The 17126-nt window shown below is 44.9% G+C and overlaps 1 protein-coding gene across 1 annotated transcript; it reads left to right on the top strand.

Moving 5' to 3' along the window:
- The first annotated feature begins 491 nt into the window (after positions 1 to 491).
- LOC113495548 lies at positions 492 to 11638 on the top strand. Its single transcript, XM_026874306.1, has 3 exons — positions 492 to 677; positions 9319 to 10689; positions 10765 to 11638. The coding sequence occupies exons 2-3, from the start codon at positions 9322 to 9324 to the stop codon at positions 11032 to 11034; spliced, it is 1638 nt and encodes a 545-aa protein (XP_026730107.1). The 5' UTR covers positions 492 to 677; positions 9319 to 9321; the 3' UTR covers positions 11035 to 11638.
- The last annotated feature ends 5488 nt before the right edge of the window (positions 11639 to 17126 follow it).

Below are 17126 nucleotides of genomic sequence, written 5' to 3'. Positions count from 1 at the left end.
TTGAATCTGGATAGTTTTCAACTCTGAGATCATTTCAGTAAAGTCAATTTCAATAAAGGTCGTTGAAATTGTTACCCCAATTGACTTTAAATCCATCGAGTGTCGTAACTTCGTGAAGAAATACAGTTAATATAAGGACCTAGTGGGCGGTGTGGCGTGAAGTGTATGTCTAATTGATGAATGAGAGCACGCAGAGCGCCGGGTTATTGTAACACATTCAAGAGTTAGACAGCGATCACACGCGGAGATTACCGCTATCAAATACAGCCTGTGTAACCATTGCCTAACGGTATTGACTTTCGCCAGCCCGGCTCGGAACTCACGGCCGCGGATTCTGCGCGGATCCCGGCGTGCGTCGTGCATCGCAGGCGCAGCCCGCAGAGAGGCGCGCTGCAGATGCGGCCGCCGAGGGGCGGCGGGGAGAGCTTTGCCCGGGGGGGGGGGCGGTGCGGTGGGGGCGGTCAAGGCCGCCGGCGCACGCGGCGCTGGGCGCGGGCGCCGGCTCAGTCCGTCCCGCGATCTCCTGCTAGTCAGTCGCGCAGTCGTCAAGTCGCGAGTGTTAGTGAGTGTGTTGTACAGTTACGCGCGGAGCAGCAGGTCGTCGACCGCGCGAGTATGAGCGCTCGCCCGCTGCAGCCGCCGCACCCCCGCCCTCTCTGCTGACGGGTGCACTCAAGGTGAGCACCCGAGCGCCGCTTCCTACCCCCGGCCGCCGCCGCCACCGCCGCCGTCTCGATGGTAACCGGTTGCACGCTCCTTGGAACACTCGCAGCCCGCAGCGAACGTGGAGCGACTACATTCTATCATTGATATAATACATTTCCCTAATTTGGCGCTGGTCACGTCTCGAACGCGGTTCTATGGTACTGATAAAACATTGTACTCAGCTCCGCTCGCCGATGCAATTTGAGACGCGACTGGACGGTGTCAATTCAGTTAATAGTGATGTGCCCATTTGGATAACGACGGGACACAAAGATCTTCATCAGTCGGGCTACTCGCGGCGAGTCCGTGCTGTTCCATTGTTTCCGCCAGATGCTAACACGGCGACTCGAAACCAGTTGTGGTAAAGGTGTCAAGGTATGTTCTTACAAACACGACTGCCACGGGTACATTTCTTACTGTCTTATTCACGTAACTTACAAGACAACGTACTTAGGTCCCAATCTGCTTAGCTAGAACCTATAGTACTTGCTTGGATTTACCTGATATTATCGAAACCTTGCTTAGTCAGCCATTAGCATAATGAGTGGCGGTCTCTCCATGCATTGTTCGTGTTGTTACAAAGGGAGCAACGTCCGGCGTCTTTCTATATTTACAATACAAACTGGGAAGGGGCGAGTGGCTCCTGCGCGCCCGAGCGCTGCGGCTACCCTGTACTTCGCAAGCTCCTCACTCACAGATCGCGTACAGAGTTGTTCCTGGTTTGCGGATCCTAGGCCGATGTCTGCGCGGATATTACTTTGACCTTAATCAAAGTGCCTATGACAATTTGTAAATCTGCGCACAGTAGTCTGTGATCTGAGTTTTTTATACATACCTATAGCGAGATCTTAATACATGTGCACAAACATTGAGATTTTGCAGAAACCCTTAAATGTCTGAGCTTTGCTACTTATAACGAATACCATAAGATGACAGTGAACAGTGCCTACACTGCCTACATCCGCAAAGTAAATGATATCGGAACTTATTAGACACACCTCGTACAGTGGCTCCGGCCGCCGCCGGGACCGGCTCGTGTGCTACACAATCACGGCAGTACTCATAACGCATCGCTCCGCTTTCCGGTTCATTTGCAACCCATTTGTATTCCATTCATATTGTAATGTCCTATACACTAGTTGGCCATTTCAATGTAAACTTGATAGGTTTATAAAAACGTATAAATATTTGAGAGCGCATTCATGACTGACTCAGACAATTACAAAGTAATGCAAATCAAATGCAAAAGTATTATGTTTTGCTATTGTGGACCTGTTCTGCTCAATTATAAAATGTTTACAGTGCGACCGAAATAAATTAATTATAAAAACCTACGTCACTTCTATTTTATTCGATATTAATTTGACGCTAGCGTTTTTGTTGTAACTATTGCCGTCACCGACACTAAATAAATTATGTAGCCGCCTATTTCAAAATATAAAGGGGACCAAGTGCTGCCCTGTGGGACTCCACAATTCAATGTAAAAATTTGTGGCCTGCCTAGAAATCGTGCAGAAAACTTAGTCGGTCAGATGATATAATAGGTGACTATAAACTATAAAGAATTATAATAATGATAAATATCTCGACGTTAGTGTGTGTTAGTGAACAGTAAAACCAGTTGTGTAGTGTGTAGTGATCCGTTACCCGGTCTGTCCTATATTCACTGCGGCCGCTGGTCGGTGATATGGAAATCAATATGCTAATGTCCACATTCCTTTTTGTGTTGATTATTTTTTATGCAAAATACAAATCATTTTGTGTCGAGTTTGTACCGTACTGCCCTAGGCCTACGAGTGATCTCTACCTTCCTATTCGCTTTAAAGGATCAGTTATGTCAATCGTCATTCTTTTCTTCAACCGATCTAGGCGGACCTCAGGAGGAGCTCGTGGCTAAGTTATAAGTTAACTGCATAAGTGAATCGATCATAGGTTAAGCTACGCTTGACTTGGTTAGTTCGTAAATGTGTGACCATCTTTGTCATAACGAGTTCCTCCGTGTTTCGGAAGGCACGTTAAATTGTAGGACCCAGCTGTTATTCATATGTACATCTTTTACAGTCGTAACAGGTAGTCAGAAGCTTGAAAGACTGAAAACCAGTTTAACTAAGGGGTATTATGGAGTGGTTACTGGTGTTGCCCTGGTAACTGGGTCGAGGAGGCCAGATAGTCAGTCGCTCCTTGTAAAACACTAGTTCTTAGCTGAATCCGATTGGACTAGGAGCCAACCCCAACATGATTAGGAATAGGCTAGGACGATGATGATTGTTGTATGGATGAGGTTTAGAGCTTTAACATGAAGGCGCATGGATGCATGGAAGATGCGACATCTACAGAAAAATCGCCCACAGCTTGACTTCCCAAGCTATGCCGCTCTAAGGCCGTGGTATACTCGGCTAATAGGAAATTCAGCAGTGCAAACCTAACCGTCAACTTGTCTATAATAATAAAAAATAATGTTTTATTCTTTTCATTTTTTGGGCAATCATTCCAATGAACGCATTTCAAGGACATGTTCCTTTTGCGTGGTGGTAGACTAACTCCTTAATATGTATTAAAAGAAACAGAATTATTAATACAATATGTTAAATCGGGAAGCCATCACCTATTTCTCGTTGTCCACAAGTGTCATACATAGGATATGATTCCCTGTTTAATCGTCTGTACCTGTAGAGTCTATCAAATATTATGTACTTACTAGCTGTTGCCCGCGACTTCGTTCCCGTGGGTAGAAGAAGATATAAGTTATGATTTATTCCCGTCCTGTTTTTTTTACATTTTCCATTGTATCTTCGCTCCTATTAGTCGCAGCGTGATGGTTTATAGCCTAAAGCCTTCCTCGATTAATGGTCTATTCAACACAAAAAGAATTTTTCAATTTGTACCAGTAGTTCCTGAGATTAGCGCGTTCAAACAAACAAACAAACAAACTCTTCAGCTTTATATATTAGTATAGATAATAAGGCTAGGCCGATGACGTGGACGGTGGACTTTTCGAAACATCTTTAATACGAATTTCGTCCTCTGGTGTAGTGCCTTCTAGTAGGTATGTCTAAATTAAACACTCAAACACGTTTAGTACTGACTCTAGAAACATTTTCTGCTTTTAAAAGTTCGTTCATAACTTCCTTCTCACGCGAAACTTTGTCATTTTTCAATAGTTTACGAGGATCCCTAATCCGCGCTGATGACCGTCCGTTTTCAGGCTCTTTAGAAGTCTCTTCTAGAGAGTCTTCTAATAAAGTTTAAACGCCTATCTTTTAGTTTAAATATAAGTCTTGCCGAAACCGAAGACTTTAGCCCTGAGCGTCTCAAACTCGCATAATTCTTAATGAGCTGTTAATTCAATTAATTGATAATACTCATTCTTTTAAGTCATTAGGATGTTGGATGTTACTAAGTTTTCATAGTACACAACAGTCAATAAAGATAGGCACTAGATCGTGGCGGGGCAGGCGCTAGCGACTCGAGTGTTGCGAGCTAACCCGTCGACTGCTCAAACCCTGACCCCAACGCCGGAGACACTCTGAGCGGCTAGCACACACAGCTAGTGCCACACACCAATGTCGTCTTCAAGTGTGTTGAGCACCGCCGGCTTATAATTAGGATGAAAGTGTGAAAACAGTTTTAGCTTCATTCTTTTACTAAAAGAATAAGTCAATTATTCATTGAAATATTTTTCATTTTACGTTGTTTGTAAACTTCTTAATGTAATCTGCGAATACAATCACTATTTTGACGTAGATGTGAAGAAAACATACTCGAAATGTGAAATGTAGTGTAATTAAAAGTGAAGAAACACTTCAATAACTGTACACACTTCAGTTGGGTGAATTCAGTTAGATTCCAAGTTGATATGAGAGGATGAAGAAATCCACCTCGTTGACCTGGATGATATAAGCAAAGTGATCTGCGGGATAAAGCGACGACAGTGGCTGTCGTGTGCCCGCGCTCTACAGGAACAGGTAGAGTGTCGCGCAGTGAAACGCTCCGGTTTCTCCACAAGGTGAAACTAGCGCCCGAGCGCAGCGACAATGCGCGCGCTGAGAGCGTTCGCACGCTGATCATAACATAACGATTAAATAATCAACACCAAGTCTATTATGTAGAGCTGCCCGCCGCAGCCCGGCTCACCGACGTGCAAGGGCGAGGGGGCCGGGGGGGGGGGGCAGCTATTGTGTCTGTTATCTGGCATCAGCTGAGCAGGCCGCCGCCGGAGCCGCCACGTCGGTACCCCTCCTTAGAGCGTTTAATGTTGTTTGAGAGGGCGCAGCTAAAGCTAAGATGGTGTACCAAGTCCCGATACCCAGAGGGCTTTTTGGAGCAGCGTCGTGTCTTGAAACAAATAAGACGATCCAGCTGATGTCGGTTAATCACACTGCATTAGTTAGATCTAGACTAGCGAGTTGTGCAACATATCATGACCTAACAATCACCAACGCAAGGCCCCGCAAACCGAGTCCTGGCGTGAGTGTGTGTGTATGTGTTACGTCTGAAATCAGTACATTAGACAAAGTAAGAAAACTTATTTAATACAAGAGTTAATAGTACTCGTAATGACATCACGCAGTACACTCTCTCAACACAATAGCAGCGTCGTCTGCATGGACACCTTCGTAACGCATGTCACTGTCTGAGCAATATATGCAATCATAACATTTGACAATCAAGAGATGTAGTTTCTATTAGGCAAATCAACCCAATAATTATAATTATATATGCAGGATACATATTAGATATTTAAGACAGCACATAAAATGAAATGAAATAAAGTGTGCTGGTCCTTTTTACAGGCGTGCACAGCGACACAGGCCGACATATAGAGGCCTTGGGCAGAACAATAATTTAAGATGTGATGTATCTGCCAGGATCCATCCACCTCTACTCTACGGAAGAATATACATGGACGGTCCACTGTAGCTAAAACTTTTATAAATTGTAGAGATATCTATTGTGTCAAATAAAATCCTGTGCTGTGCACGCAGCAACAATTCGTGGTCTTTGACTTGATTATGCTTACTTGGGTAGGGCCCACATTCGAGATGTGGTCAGTGCCTGAGTACAAATTGTGTCACACAAGCTTCTACTGAAGCAGAAAACACTTTCAAGGTTTTACGAATCAAAGATGGACCTCATGATGCAAAAGTAATTGTACACAACAGCCGTTAAAAGCCCGTTTGGCAGCAGTGAGTCAGGCGCGAGTAATGCCGTCGCCGAGCACGCGAGATTGAGCAGAGGAGCCCAGCAGCGCGGCGCGCCGGCTGCTCTCATCGGAGTACTGGACACGTGTGCGCCGCCATCCCGCCTGCATCATGTATTACATACTTAGGAATATTCATTAAAACCCACATCGTTTAGAAACCTTCCGGAGCGCACGCGGTGCTCGTGCCACATATTGTGCGCATTAGAATATTCATCAGATCGCTGTGTCGTGCCGCTAGCTTGTGGAGGCGCTTTCTCTCAGCCGAGACCGCCGCCAGCCGCCTCTCACGACTCTTACCCTTTGACATTACATCTGTATGCATTAAGATCACGCTTCGACGACGGACGTTACGTAGCGCACTCCGCTCACTTCCGAGTCGTCCTCGCGACTCGCAGCCCCCCTGGTAGGAACAGAAACTATACAGCTATAGCCAGTCTGTGCCAGAGACATAACAATAGTATACATATAACCGTTATAACTAAAATGCATAATGAATGAGTGAACCAATCAATGAACCGTAGCGAATGTATGAGTGCCAGATGTAGAGTCCTCGCTCCCCTACCGCGGGCGCAACGAGAGCTGCGACCGTTTCCTTAATAATTTTTGCGTTTGAATGTTACGCGCAGAGCGCATGCAGTGTTTTCATTTTGTTCTGTTGCCATTTACACATTCACTTTAATTACTAGAATGGAAGTAATTTTGTGATCGCGTGCGCAAGCGCTTTCAATATAAGTCTCATTACAATTCAGTATCGTTTCGTTTATAAGCGGAATTTGACTGAAACTCATAATAATTGTTAAATGCTTGTCACCCTTGCGGTTGTAATGCGCACAATCCCTGTCCAGTATGCGATGCCCGAAATGCCTTGAGTTTCTTGCCTCGTGGAATGCCTAAGCTGGGCGCGTCGCTCTGCTAATGAATAGCTGCCAGCGCGATGTGTTTGATGTGACGTGTGACAGCTCCAGCCGCCGCAGGAGCAACAAGTCCTGCGCTATTTATGTGCACCCGTACAGTACACTTGGCAGCGGCAGCGGCTTGTAAGGCTGTGTGACGCACTCGGGTGTCGTGTTTTACATGGAACCTACGTTACACCAAGCTTACCTCCTCAACCTACTGGGTAAGGCAGGTCTGGGCGGCGATACGGACATATCTTATTGCGATAATCGCGCTATTATTTCTCAATTAAATTAAGATTTTTTATGGTTTTATTAAAACACTTTGGCAATTGAGTCCTTATCGAACTCAAATCAGCTAATTATTGTAATATAATCCTAAACATAGTGTTCCGCCGTGAGTTATTAGTTTTCCACTTGTGTGAGTTGGTGTGTGCGTGTGTGCGTGAGTAAAGTACAGTAAAGTTTGACACGCGCAGGAGCCCGCTGCGCCGCACTCGCACGCATACTCTTTGTGGCCGACCATCATAAATAAGCACGACATTATCGCGCAAATGAGCCTCCCGTTATGAAGTACTATGTTCATGTTATCCGCGATTGCAATCAGGTTTTATGTTTTTCAGATTACCTTATCTAATGAACTTGTATCCACAAATGTTACATGTGGAGTCGTAACAGGCATTTGTTGTCGAATCTAACATTTTGGATAAGAGACTTCACCCCCAGCCGCATATCAATATGACTATAACCCAAACCCACTGTCCGAGAGTTCGAACCCCGAGTAAAACTAGCAGTTGAGTGATACACAAGTGCTTCTCTTGAATCACTGAGCGGTGTGCCTTGAATGTTTGTGAAACCCCCGTCACAAGGACTACTTCCTTTAGAGAGGGAGTCGTTTTTATGATAGTAATCATAATGCAAAACAATATGCAAACTTAAGGTTACCAAAGAAAAACGGTTCAAATGCATGTTGAAGTCGCGGCACAGAGTTAAGCACAAGGAGAATGAAAAACAAACATGCTAAAAAAGTGGTCACCCATACCATTTATGACTGTACCTACCACTGTTTGTTTAACCTCGATTTTAATTATTCATATTTCATGTGATGGCAACTGATATCTGAAAATTCCAACTGTTTAGTTGTCACGGTTCATGAGGCGCCTGATGACAGACTTACGGAGGGACCGTGCAGCCTAACTCAATGTTAGTTAGGGTTCTTACTGTTTACCCCCCCCCCCACTCCTCTCCCACATAAGCACGCGCTGCTCTTGCGGAACATGCCATCTCCTCACCGTACTCCCGCGTTCCAGTTCTAATGCAATGCCTTAACCTGCCGCCTACTTCATGCCTACAGCATGGTTGTAATGGGACGCTCCTACCTAGGAACACATGCAGAGACCGGCGTCACCGCAACGTGAACTGCTGTTTATTTACTGACTTATTAATTAGCGGAGTGTGGCTTGTGAAACTGGAGCAAAGCGCAGAGCAGTGCCAAGTGTTATATTGAGCGCTGTTAATCGTTCGTGTCGAACTGACGTGACATGGAATAGTGTGCACGCTCAAGTGTAACGTGACGCGGCCGCATCTGGGAGGAGGAAGAGTCTTTACACAGCATGTGATGTTGCGGCGCGATGCATGCTGTTTGTAGGAAATGGGTTCTGAAATGCAGATGTGAATGCATTTGAACGCTACAAATAATTTGAAATTTACATAAAATTCATCGGACATGCATAGGTGTGGCGTATTCCACACGCGTGGCGCCGGCTGCGAAGCTAACCCAATGCCACGCTCGTCACTCACTCGCAGCGATTAGCGCCGCGCCGAGCCGCGCGACACCAATTCCTAGCGACCGAATAAATCCAACCTTTCAAATCGTTTATCCTAGTTGCCGGATTCTGCGCGTCCTTCACGTAACATGTGTTGTGTCATCAAGAGCGCATGCGCAGGACATATCCACTATGGTGCATGACACCCTGCTACACATATTCCCGTTAAAATCAAAAAATCAAAATCAAAATCCATTTATTCAACAAAGGCTACAAAGTAGCACTTATTGAATGTCAAAGTTACACAGACAGCTCCCCGTATCGCCCACCCTAAGTGCTCTAGCTGTGAAGAAGAAACGGCGCAACAAACTCCACAACATAGCTCCACACTGCAAACATTCTTATTCATCTTGAGCCTCTAGTCTATGGCTTGCATCTACCGTTGTCAAATGTGTCAAGCATTACATGCTGTCACTTCCATGACCTTAGTAATATAAGTAGTAGTGTTAGGTTTAGGATGTGAGGGTCTTCCCGGGGGGCATTTGGTTCGAGGGGGTTCTGTTTATAATGATATATTATGACCAGTTTAACTAGTAAATTGTAGTAAAGGCCGCCTGAGCGAGAGCGGCATGTGAGCGGCGAGGGCGCGCGGCTGCAGCAGCGGCAGCGCGCCTCACGAGTTGAGTGGCGGCTGTGTGTGAGCCCGCGACATGTGTGTGACGAGATGGTGACGAGAGCGCTCGTGTTGCAGGTGATGCGAGGGTGGTGCGTGCGCTGGTGCGGCGGCGGGACCCGCGCGCGCCTGCGCTGGCTGGCCGCGCTGCTGTGCTGGGGCACGCTGGCGGCGCTGGCGCTGCCGCACCTGCAGCCGCCGCCGCGCCGCGCGCCGCCCGCGCCGCCCGCGCGCCTGCTGCTGCAGTCCGAGGCCGCGGCCTCCACGCCCGCGCCGGGGCCCGCGCCCGCGCTGCCCGCCACCGACACGCGCGTGCTCACCGAGGCCGAGCTCCGGGCCGACGCCGAGCGCCGCCTGCCCTCGTTGCCGCTCGCCTATTGGCATAAACACAAGGATGATAAAAACAAGTTTTTCAAGAAGAAGGACTGCGCGCCCTTCCCTTCCATCTACGACTTGGAGTTCCACAACACGTACTGGCAGACGATGCACGCCAGCGAGGGCGTGTTCCACCTGTACGGCGCGTACATGGACGCGCGTAACACGTCGCGCATCGGGCCCGCCGTGCGCATCCTGGCCGTGCACGACCGCATCCGGCCCACGCTGGCCACGCACTGCCAACTGTGGTTCGAGGAGCGCGAAGCGCCCGTCGTGGTGCGCAACCTGGAGTACAAGTACGTGTGGAACAGCAAGTGGGGCAACTACCGCGACCGCGTGCTGCAGCCCTACCTGCTAGCGTGCGTGCTGCCGGCCGAGGTGCGCCACCTGGTGCCCGCGTCCGTGTCGCTCGTGGAGAACCCCTGCGACCGCGCCACCAACAACCTGCGCGTGCACTACGACCGCCCCGCGCCGCCCGATAAGCGCAAGGACTTCGCCATCTGTGTCAAGGGCCTGGACTTCCAGCACGAGGACCTGTCTGTGCGCATCGTGGAGTGGATCGAGCTGGTGAGGCAGATGGGGGCCGACAAGATATTTTTCTACGAGCTGCAAGTCCACCCGAACATCACCAAGGTGCTGGACTATTACGCGGCGGAGGGCGTGGTCACGGTCACGCCCATCACCCTGCCGGGCGGGCAGCCCAACCTGCCCGGCCTGCAGCACATGTACCTCAAGAAGAAGACTACAAACAAGCGGCAGATGGAGCTGATCCCGTACAACGACTGTCTGTACCGGCACATGTACGAGTACCGCTGGCTGGCGCTGCTGGATATCGACGAGGTGATCGTGCCGGTCGAGGACCCCGACTGGGCGAGCCTCATGCGGCGCGTGCTGCCGCTGTCCGCGCCCGCCGACGGCAAGCCCATGCGCTCCTCCTACCACGCGTCCAACCTGTACTTCCTGGACTCGCTGCGCCACGAGCACGGCTGGGAGGACGGCGTGCCGCACTACATGCACATGCTCCAGCACGTGTACCGCACCAGGAACTTCACCAAGCCCGGACAGTACGTCAAGGTACGTAGCGTCCCTCTCCTGTTACCTCCTGTACGGGCTGTAACTCGTGGCTCACACTACAACCGTGTGTTGCAGGCGTTCCACGAGACGGACCGCGTGCTGGCGCTGCACAACCACTTCCCGCTGGCGTGCCTGGGCGGCGCGTGCAGCTCGTACGCGCTGGACACGCGGCACGCGCGCCTGCAGCACTACCGCGCCGACTGCGTCACGGCGCTCAGCAAGAGCTGCGCCGAGCTGAGCGCGCAGCCCGTGCGCGACACCACGCTGTGGCGCTGGCGCGAGCAGCTCGTCGCGCGCGTCGACCGCGTGCTGCGCGCGCTCGCCTTCCTGCCGCCGCACCGGTGACACGCCCGCACGCTCCCTAATCTATTAAATGCTAGTATTAAACCTATTTTTATAGTTATGGTCACAGTCGTTTTGATGCTCGTTATTCCTCCAGTGTGTATGATGACTCCTACAACCAGAACCCCATCCGCTCTAACTTGAGGGGTGTTGGCTTCATTGAAGATTTGCAGCAACATACAATTTTGTACTCTACAGAACTCCTACCGAAAATATGAATATTTTTATAACTCTACAAATTTTCTTTAGGGAATTAAAAAGGTAAACAACTACTGTATAATAGAAATCTAAATCTTCTTGTATTTTTTATAGAAACACATCCCTACTAATATTATAAATGTGAATTGAAGTTTGTTTGCTAGGCTATCAAGCGAAAAATACTTAACCGACCATCATGAAATTTTGTACACATATGCTGTGTCTTGGAGGGATTAGAATAAAAATAGGGCACTGTTTACTCGACTAGTAAAAGTATAATTTACGACAGTATGTACCTATTATGCTTTACACTGAAAGACACCGCGAGCGGAGCCGCGGACCACCGCTAGTAAATAAATAAAGAAATTACTGATTTAGTTCAGTGATTTATTTGATTTGTTAATCTTCATTATTGTTTTAGTTGTATTTTATTTTAAGACTGAGTCTTTAGAGAAAGAAACCTAAGTTAAGATTGTTAACCTAAACCAAATGGCGAACCAATTTTGATAGTCTGACTGGCCCGTTGGTCTTGTGGTTAGTGACCCTGACTGCTATACCGGAGGTCGTGGGTTCGATTCCCGCCCAGGACAAATGTTGTGTAATGAGCACGATCATTTGTTCTGTGTCTGGGTGTAATTTATCTATAATATGTATGTATTTAGAAATATATAAGTAAGTTTATCAGTTGTCTGGTTACTATAACACAAGCTCTGCTTAGCTTGGGATCAGATAACCGTGTGTGAGTTGTCCCAGGATATATTATATTATATATATTATATTATAGTGATTGGTTAGATCTGAGTTTTGTCTGTGATTTCATGGTGAGAGCCGTTTGAAATCAACACAACGCGACGTAAACAATCAAACACGAAGGATTCAAAAGCAAAAAATCTACATACATGGTAACATTTTGTAGCCGTACGAGAATTGATTTACCTTTTTAAGCATTTGAGGGAAGTATTTAAATATTATTGCAGTTTATAGTGATACATGTAACCGACTTTTAATTGTCTTAGCCAAAAATCTCCTAACTACGGGAGTTGGAGCAAAAATCGAATGCAAGTCGTAGTCTTATAACTCTGAAACACCTCGGTCGCTGGAGAAGGTCGGTCGGTCGGTCGGTCGGTCGCCTGTTCGTGTTTGTTTGCGCATGGTTGCGTTCTCAAGTCCTTTTCGCCAGCCTTCTGAAGCAGTCGAGTACAACAGGCTCCATAAAGCCGGTGCCCCCAGTAACTTGGACTTGAGCTGTCACCCCACAATGAGGAAAGGCTTACTGATAAATTGTTACTATGAAACCGACCGTTTCCAAAACTGAATAACATACGGAAATACATTTTAGTACAGAAATCTCTTTAAAGTAGCAACATTATCTATAGCTAGGTACTCTATCCGCGCTAAGCTGACCTTTTTGGTAGGTGTCATCCAAGCGAATACTTAAAGAGGGTTTTTCTGACTTCGAATCTTGACGAAGACTAACACTTAAATAATGTTGATTTCTTAAATCTCCGTGCTCATTACACTCCAAAAAAATGTCCTGGATAGGAATCAAACCCACAACTTCCGGTACAGCAGTCTGAGCTACTGACCTCTTTCTAGACCATCAAGACTATACCTATACGTAAGTATATGGCAAAAACAATCGACAGTTTTACTGTGACGGAGGATCCCCCAACGGTCGGATAGGAAACAGTTTGATCAATAATGTGGCGCTGGTGGCGCTGGTGGCTGGGCTGTGGCCAACACTCCCGCTCTGGGGCCCGAATCCGCTATTTAAAATTGCCGATAAATTAATGGAAATTGGATTCAATTTGACACTAATCTAATTCTCCCAAACATTTTCCCATTAGTACTGACATTCACTATTCCGCGACTTGCGAATGTAATGCCTGGCAAACGAATGAATGGGGTCATAATCATTTAAATGGCCATTAAAATAGCAGTTTTGGGGCCCTAGTGTTACATAAACCACCATTTTATTCCACCATCGCCGCACGATAATGATTGGCTCAACTTTTGTTCTTAGTTCGTTACGTGTGACGTGAGAACTTTATACTAAATACTCCTTTTTTGTACCCATTTTTTTATTTATATCGTCATTTAAATAAACATTATAAAGAGTCATGTGTCGTCAGTTATAGCACGCGGACGTCAGCGCGCCTTTTGCTATGAGCGCTGCGGCAGGCGCTTGCGCTGGGGACGCGCCTGCAATAATGCGAATTGCAATAATAATTATAATCGTCGACTACTTGCACGCAATGCTATTTAGCTGGAAACCAAGCAAAACTTGTACCTTAAGTGCTAGACATCTGCTAAACATTAACTACACTCCAAATTATGATACGTTATTTATAACTTGCTCGACTAAATGCTGGTTGTACGAAAGAATAGAAATTTACGCACAATAAGTAAGACAGACAGATTCCCTATACAATACAAAATGGGGTAAACGAGTTCTAGAGTGGAGACCACGCCTCGGCAAACGTAGTGTAGGACGTCCTCAGGCACGGTGGAGTGATGACTTGCGCAAGACGGCTGGCAGGAGCTGGATGCGAGAAGCCGAAAATCGATCTCAGTGGCGTGCACTTGGAGAGGCCTATGCCCAGCAGTGGACTGCGATAGGCTGATGATGAATACAAAATCTATCAATAGCCAAGAAAATTATGGCTTGAGTCGACAAACTAATTAATAGGATTTCACGTTGTTAGAGGTCCTCGATGGCACATAAAATAAATGTTTCATTAAAAAATGCATCGACAAGAGCAGATTTGTAATGCTATTGCGTTCAAGTTTATTCCTAACACTTGAATTATTACGTCTCAGTACTTTAAGTGGAACTCTCCACATTCCACACGCACGGAGCCGCATCCGTCCGCCTGAAGCTGACTCTTCTTACAGCCTCTCATGCTGCACCGCGGCGTGACTGTTCTCCTCAACTGCACCACCCTGCTCAGCTTATATAGCTAATTAGTACTGTAATAAATTATTTCATAACTTACTCCTGAATTTAATTTCAAGTTAATAGGTATACTTATCTTAAACTTCCTCAAAGCTCTCAATCACTTCAACAGATTTATAGTTCACAATTATGAATTCAAATTAAAAGATAACATTATTTATCATTTCATATACTGTTAAAGCTTTCATAAATTAATAAACATGAAATTTGGTCAAGTGCGAGTCTGTATGTACAAATAAGCTGAAAAAACAATTTGGTAGTTCACTTACAAAAAACGACTCCCGCATTAAGAACTTAAATCCTTGTGTCGCACTAAACGAACTGACGTAACTAATAAATATTCGTAACTAATACAATCTTCTATTATATAAAATTCTTGGATCACAATGTTAGGGGTACGTAATTGAACACCTCCGAAACGGCTCCACCGATTGTCATGACATTTTGTGTGCATATTGGGTAGGTTTGAGAATCGAAAACATCTAGTTGTCATGCCCTTAGTTTAACCAATATTTGTGGCTGTCACATCGAAACGCCTTAATGAAAGTTTATAGCAATGTTATTTTTTTGACGTATTTTCCTTTTTTGAAAACGTAACATTATTAAATTCTCAGGATTGTGAAACTATGAAAGCTTCCTGTAACATAGCAATACAAACAGTAGGAATATTGTGAATATAATATTTAGCACATTTTGTTAGGAATCGCGAATCGATGCATTTACAATGTAGGGGTAGTCTATACTTATATTTAGCCATGTCATATAGATCTACGTGCTGAGGAGACTAAGGCTAGAAACTTTAAAATGATTAAGAATACATAATGATGTTTTTATAATCGAGAGATGCTTTCAATTTTTTTCATTTATCCGTTCTGTGACTTTTAAGACGTTGATTCGTCGCACCAATTTCTTTTTCCCAATAAGACTGCCCTGTTGGTCTAGTGATTAGTGACTCTGAATACTATAGTTTAGGTCGTGGGTTCGATTAGCACCCAGGACAAATGTTTACGCGGTCATTTGTTCTATGTCTGGGTGTAATTTATCTACATTGTGTGTATTATGATTATAATTAGAAATATCAATATGTATGTTTATCAGTTGTCAAGTAGTTAGTTTGAGATGAGGTGGCGTAGTGTGAAATATTGTTTCATTTGTATAGTATGATGGAAATAAACAACTTGGCTCGTAGTTACCATAAAGTCTTCATTATATAGGAGATAAGATGGCTCCTGAAAGTGACCCATTCCTCACACCGCTGGCTCGCCTCGCCAGAGAGAACCAACCAACGGTGCAAAAATAACTTCAGCCGCTTGCCCGACAAGCAGCCCTGACCTATCCAACTTACTATCGCATTTTTTTTAACAACAAAAACAAAGAAAATCTTCAAATAAAAAATCTACTCTGCAGTGCCAAACATGATGAAATTTTAAGCGACCAAATGTCGCTTTGTCCAGTCCGAACCACCTTCTTTTTGAAGTCGGGTGATATCAAATAAAACGTTTTGAAGCCTCATGTATATTCCTACTACTTTATGATACATGTATACATGATATTCTGGACAATACTCCCTTATTTATTTTAATCAGTACCTAAAGAACCAGTTCCATTTACCTCATTCATTACTCTTACAGTAAACACATACTTAATTATGTTTAACTAAAGTTTGAACAACAACAATATTTTTAACTTGAATTAAGATAATTACTTAGAAATGTCACGTACGTAAAAAAATATTAATAACAACACAGCATACTTAGTCACGATAACCTCACATACTTACCAATTCTAATTTACGAACTAAAGTGTCACACAAATAGAGAGGACTTAATGATGTCATATTTTAGGTCAAAAATATCAAGTGTACTCTTGGCTCTGCGTAAATAAGGCACAAGCTCATTAATTATTATCAGTCCTCAGTAGTCTCCTATTCCATGTGAGTTTCCTGGTATTGTATGGGAGATGTACGAGTAGGAGCACCTGATGGACACACGACACGGGCCACTACTCACCTATGGCTCCAATTATGAAAACAAATAATAGAGGCATGTCATAATCAACCAACTAACCATAAATATTGTATGTTTGCATATATTTAGCATAGCATGTAATGTGGAATGCTGATAAATATTCTGAATTCTGAAGTAGTGATTGTTGTGGGACATGTAAACCCATGCCCGGTGCCCGCGCTGCTCTGTGCGTCGAGCCGCTACCTGCTACCCGCGCTGAGCCGGACCGCGGCAGGGCGCGACACTCATGTTTTTAAGGATGCCACATTATTTTAAAGTTTGGATTTACTTACTTTAGTCTACCATTTCTGCAAACACGAAAATATTCATGACAAGAATTGGAAATAAAACACTATAATTTATTTTGTATGTAGAGCCTGGTGTAGGGTTCCAGTTTCACGAGGCATTTTTGTTTATTGATGTTGTAAACTATCGAGTTAAAATTGTGATAGATACTATTCAATACAATTTGTAACAAATCATAGGACTTGGTAGGTAGAGCACATTCTAAAGAAGTATTTGGATATAGCTGCTACTGCTTCCCTTAGCCAACCGTTTTTTAATATAGAGAGCAGACTTTCTTGTATACTATTTTTCTCGCTGAAGGTTCTTTAAAAAGTGTAAAATTTATGCTTTATTTATACTAATGATGTTTTTACTTGAATGCAACGATGAATGTATATGTATAATGTAGCAACCTTATTCCGAACGTGGGGTTCTTATATAAAATACTAATTTATTTAATTTGTATATTTATTTTATGTTCCGAAACGAATTACAAATTAAGTCAATAATGAAAAACTTTTCGTAATTTTAACCTAAATTAGGTTCAAAGTTATACACGGTGATTTTTTAGTCGTCTTAAAAAAGTAGCCCATTTCATGTATCCGACGTAAAATACCCCTAGGCGCGATTATTATTTTTATCATCAACTA

Source organism: Trichoplusia ni, chromosome 1 (genome assembly GCF_003590095.1).
Source record: "Trichoplusia ni isolate ovarian cell line Hi5 chromosome 1, tn1, whole genome shotgun sequence".
Classification (NCBI taxonomy): Eukaryota; Metazoa; Arthropoda; class Insecta; order Lepidoptera; family Noctuidae; genus Trichoplusia; species Trichoplusia ni.
Note: the sequence above shows the minus strand (reverse complement) of the source record. Positions and strands in the feature narration are given on the sequence as shown.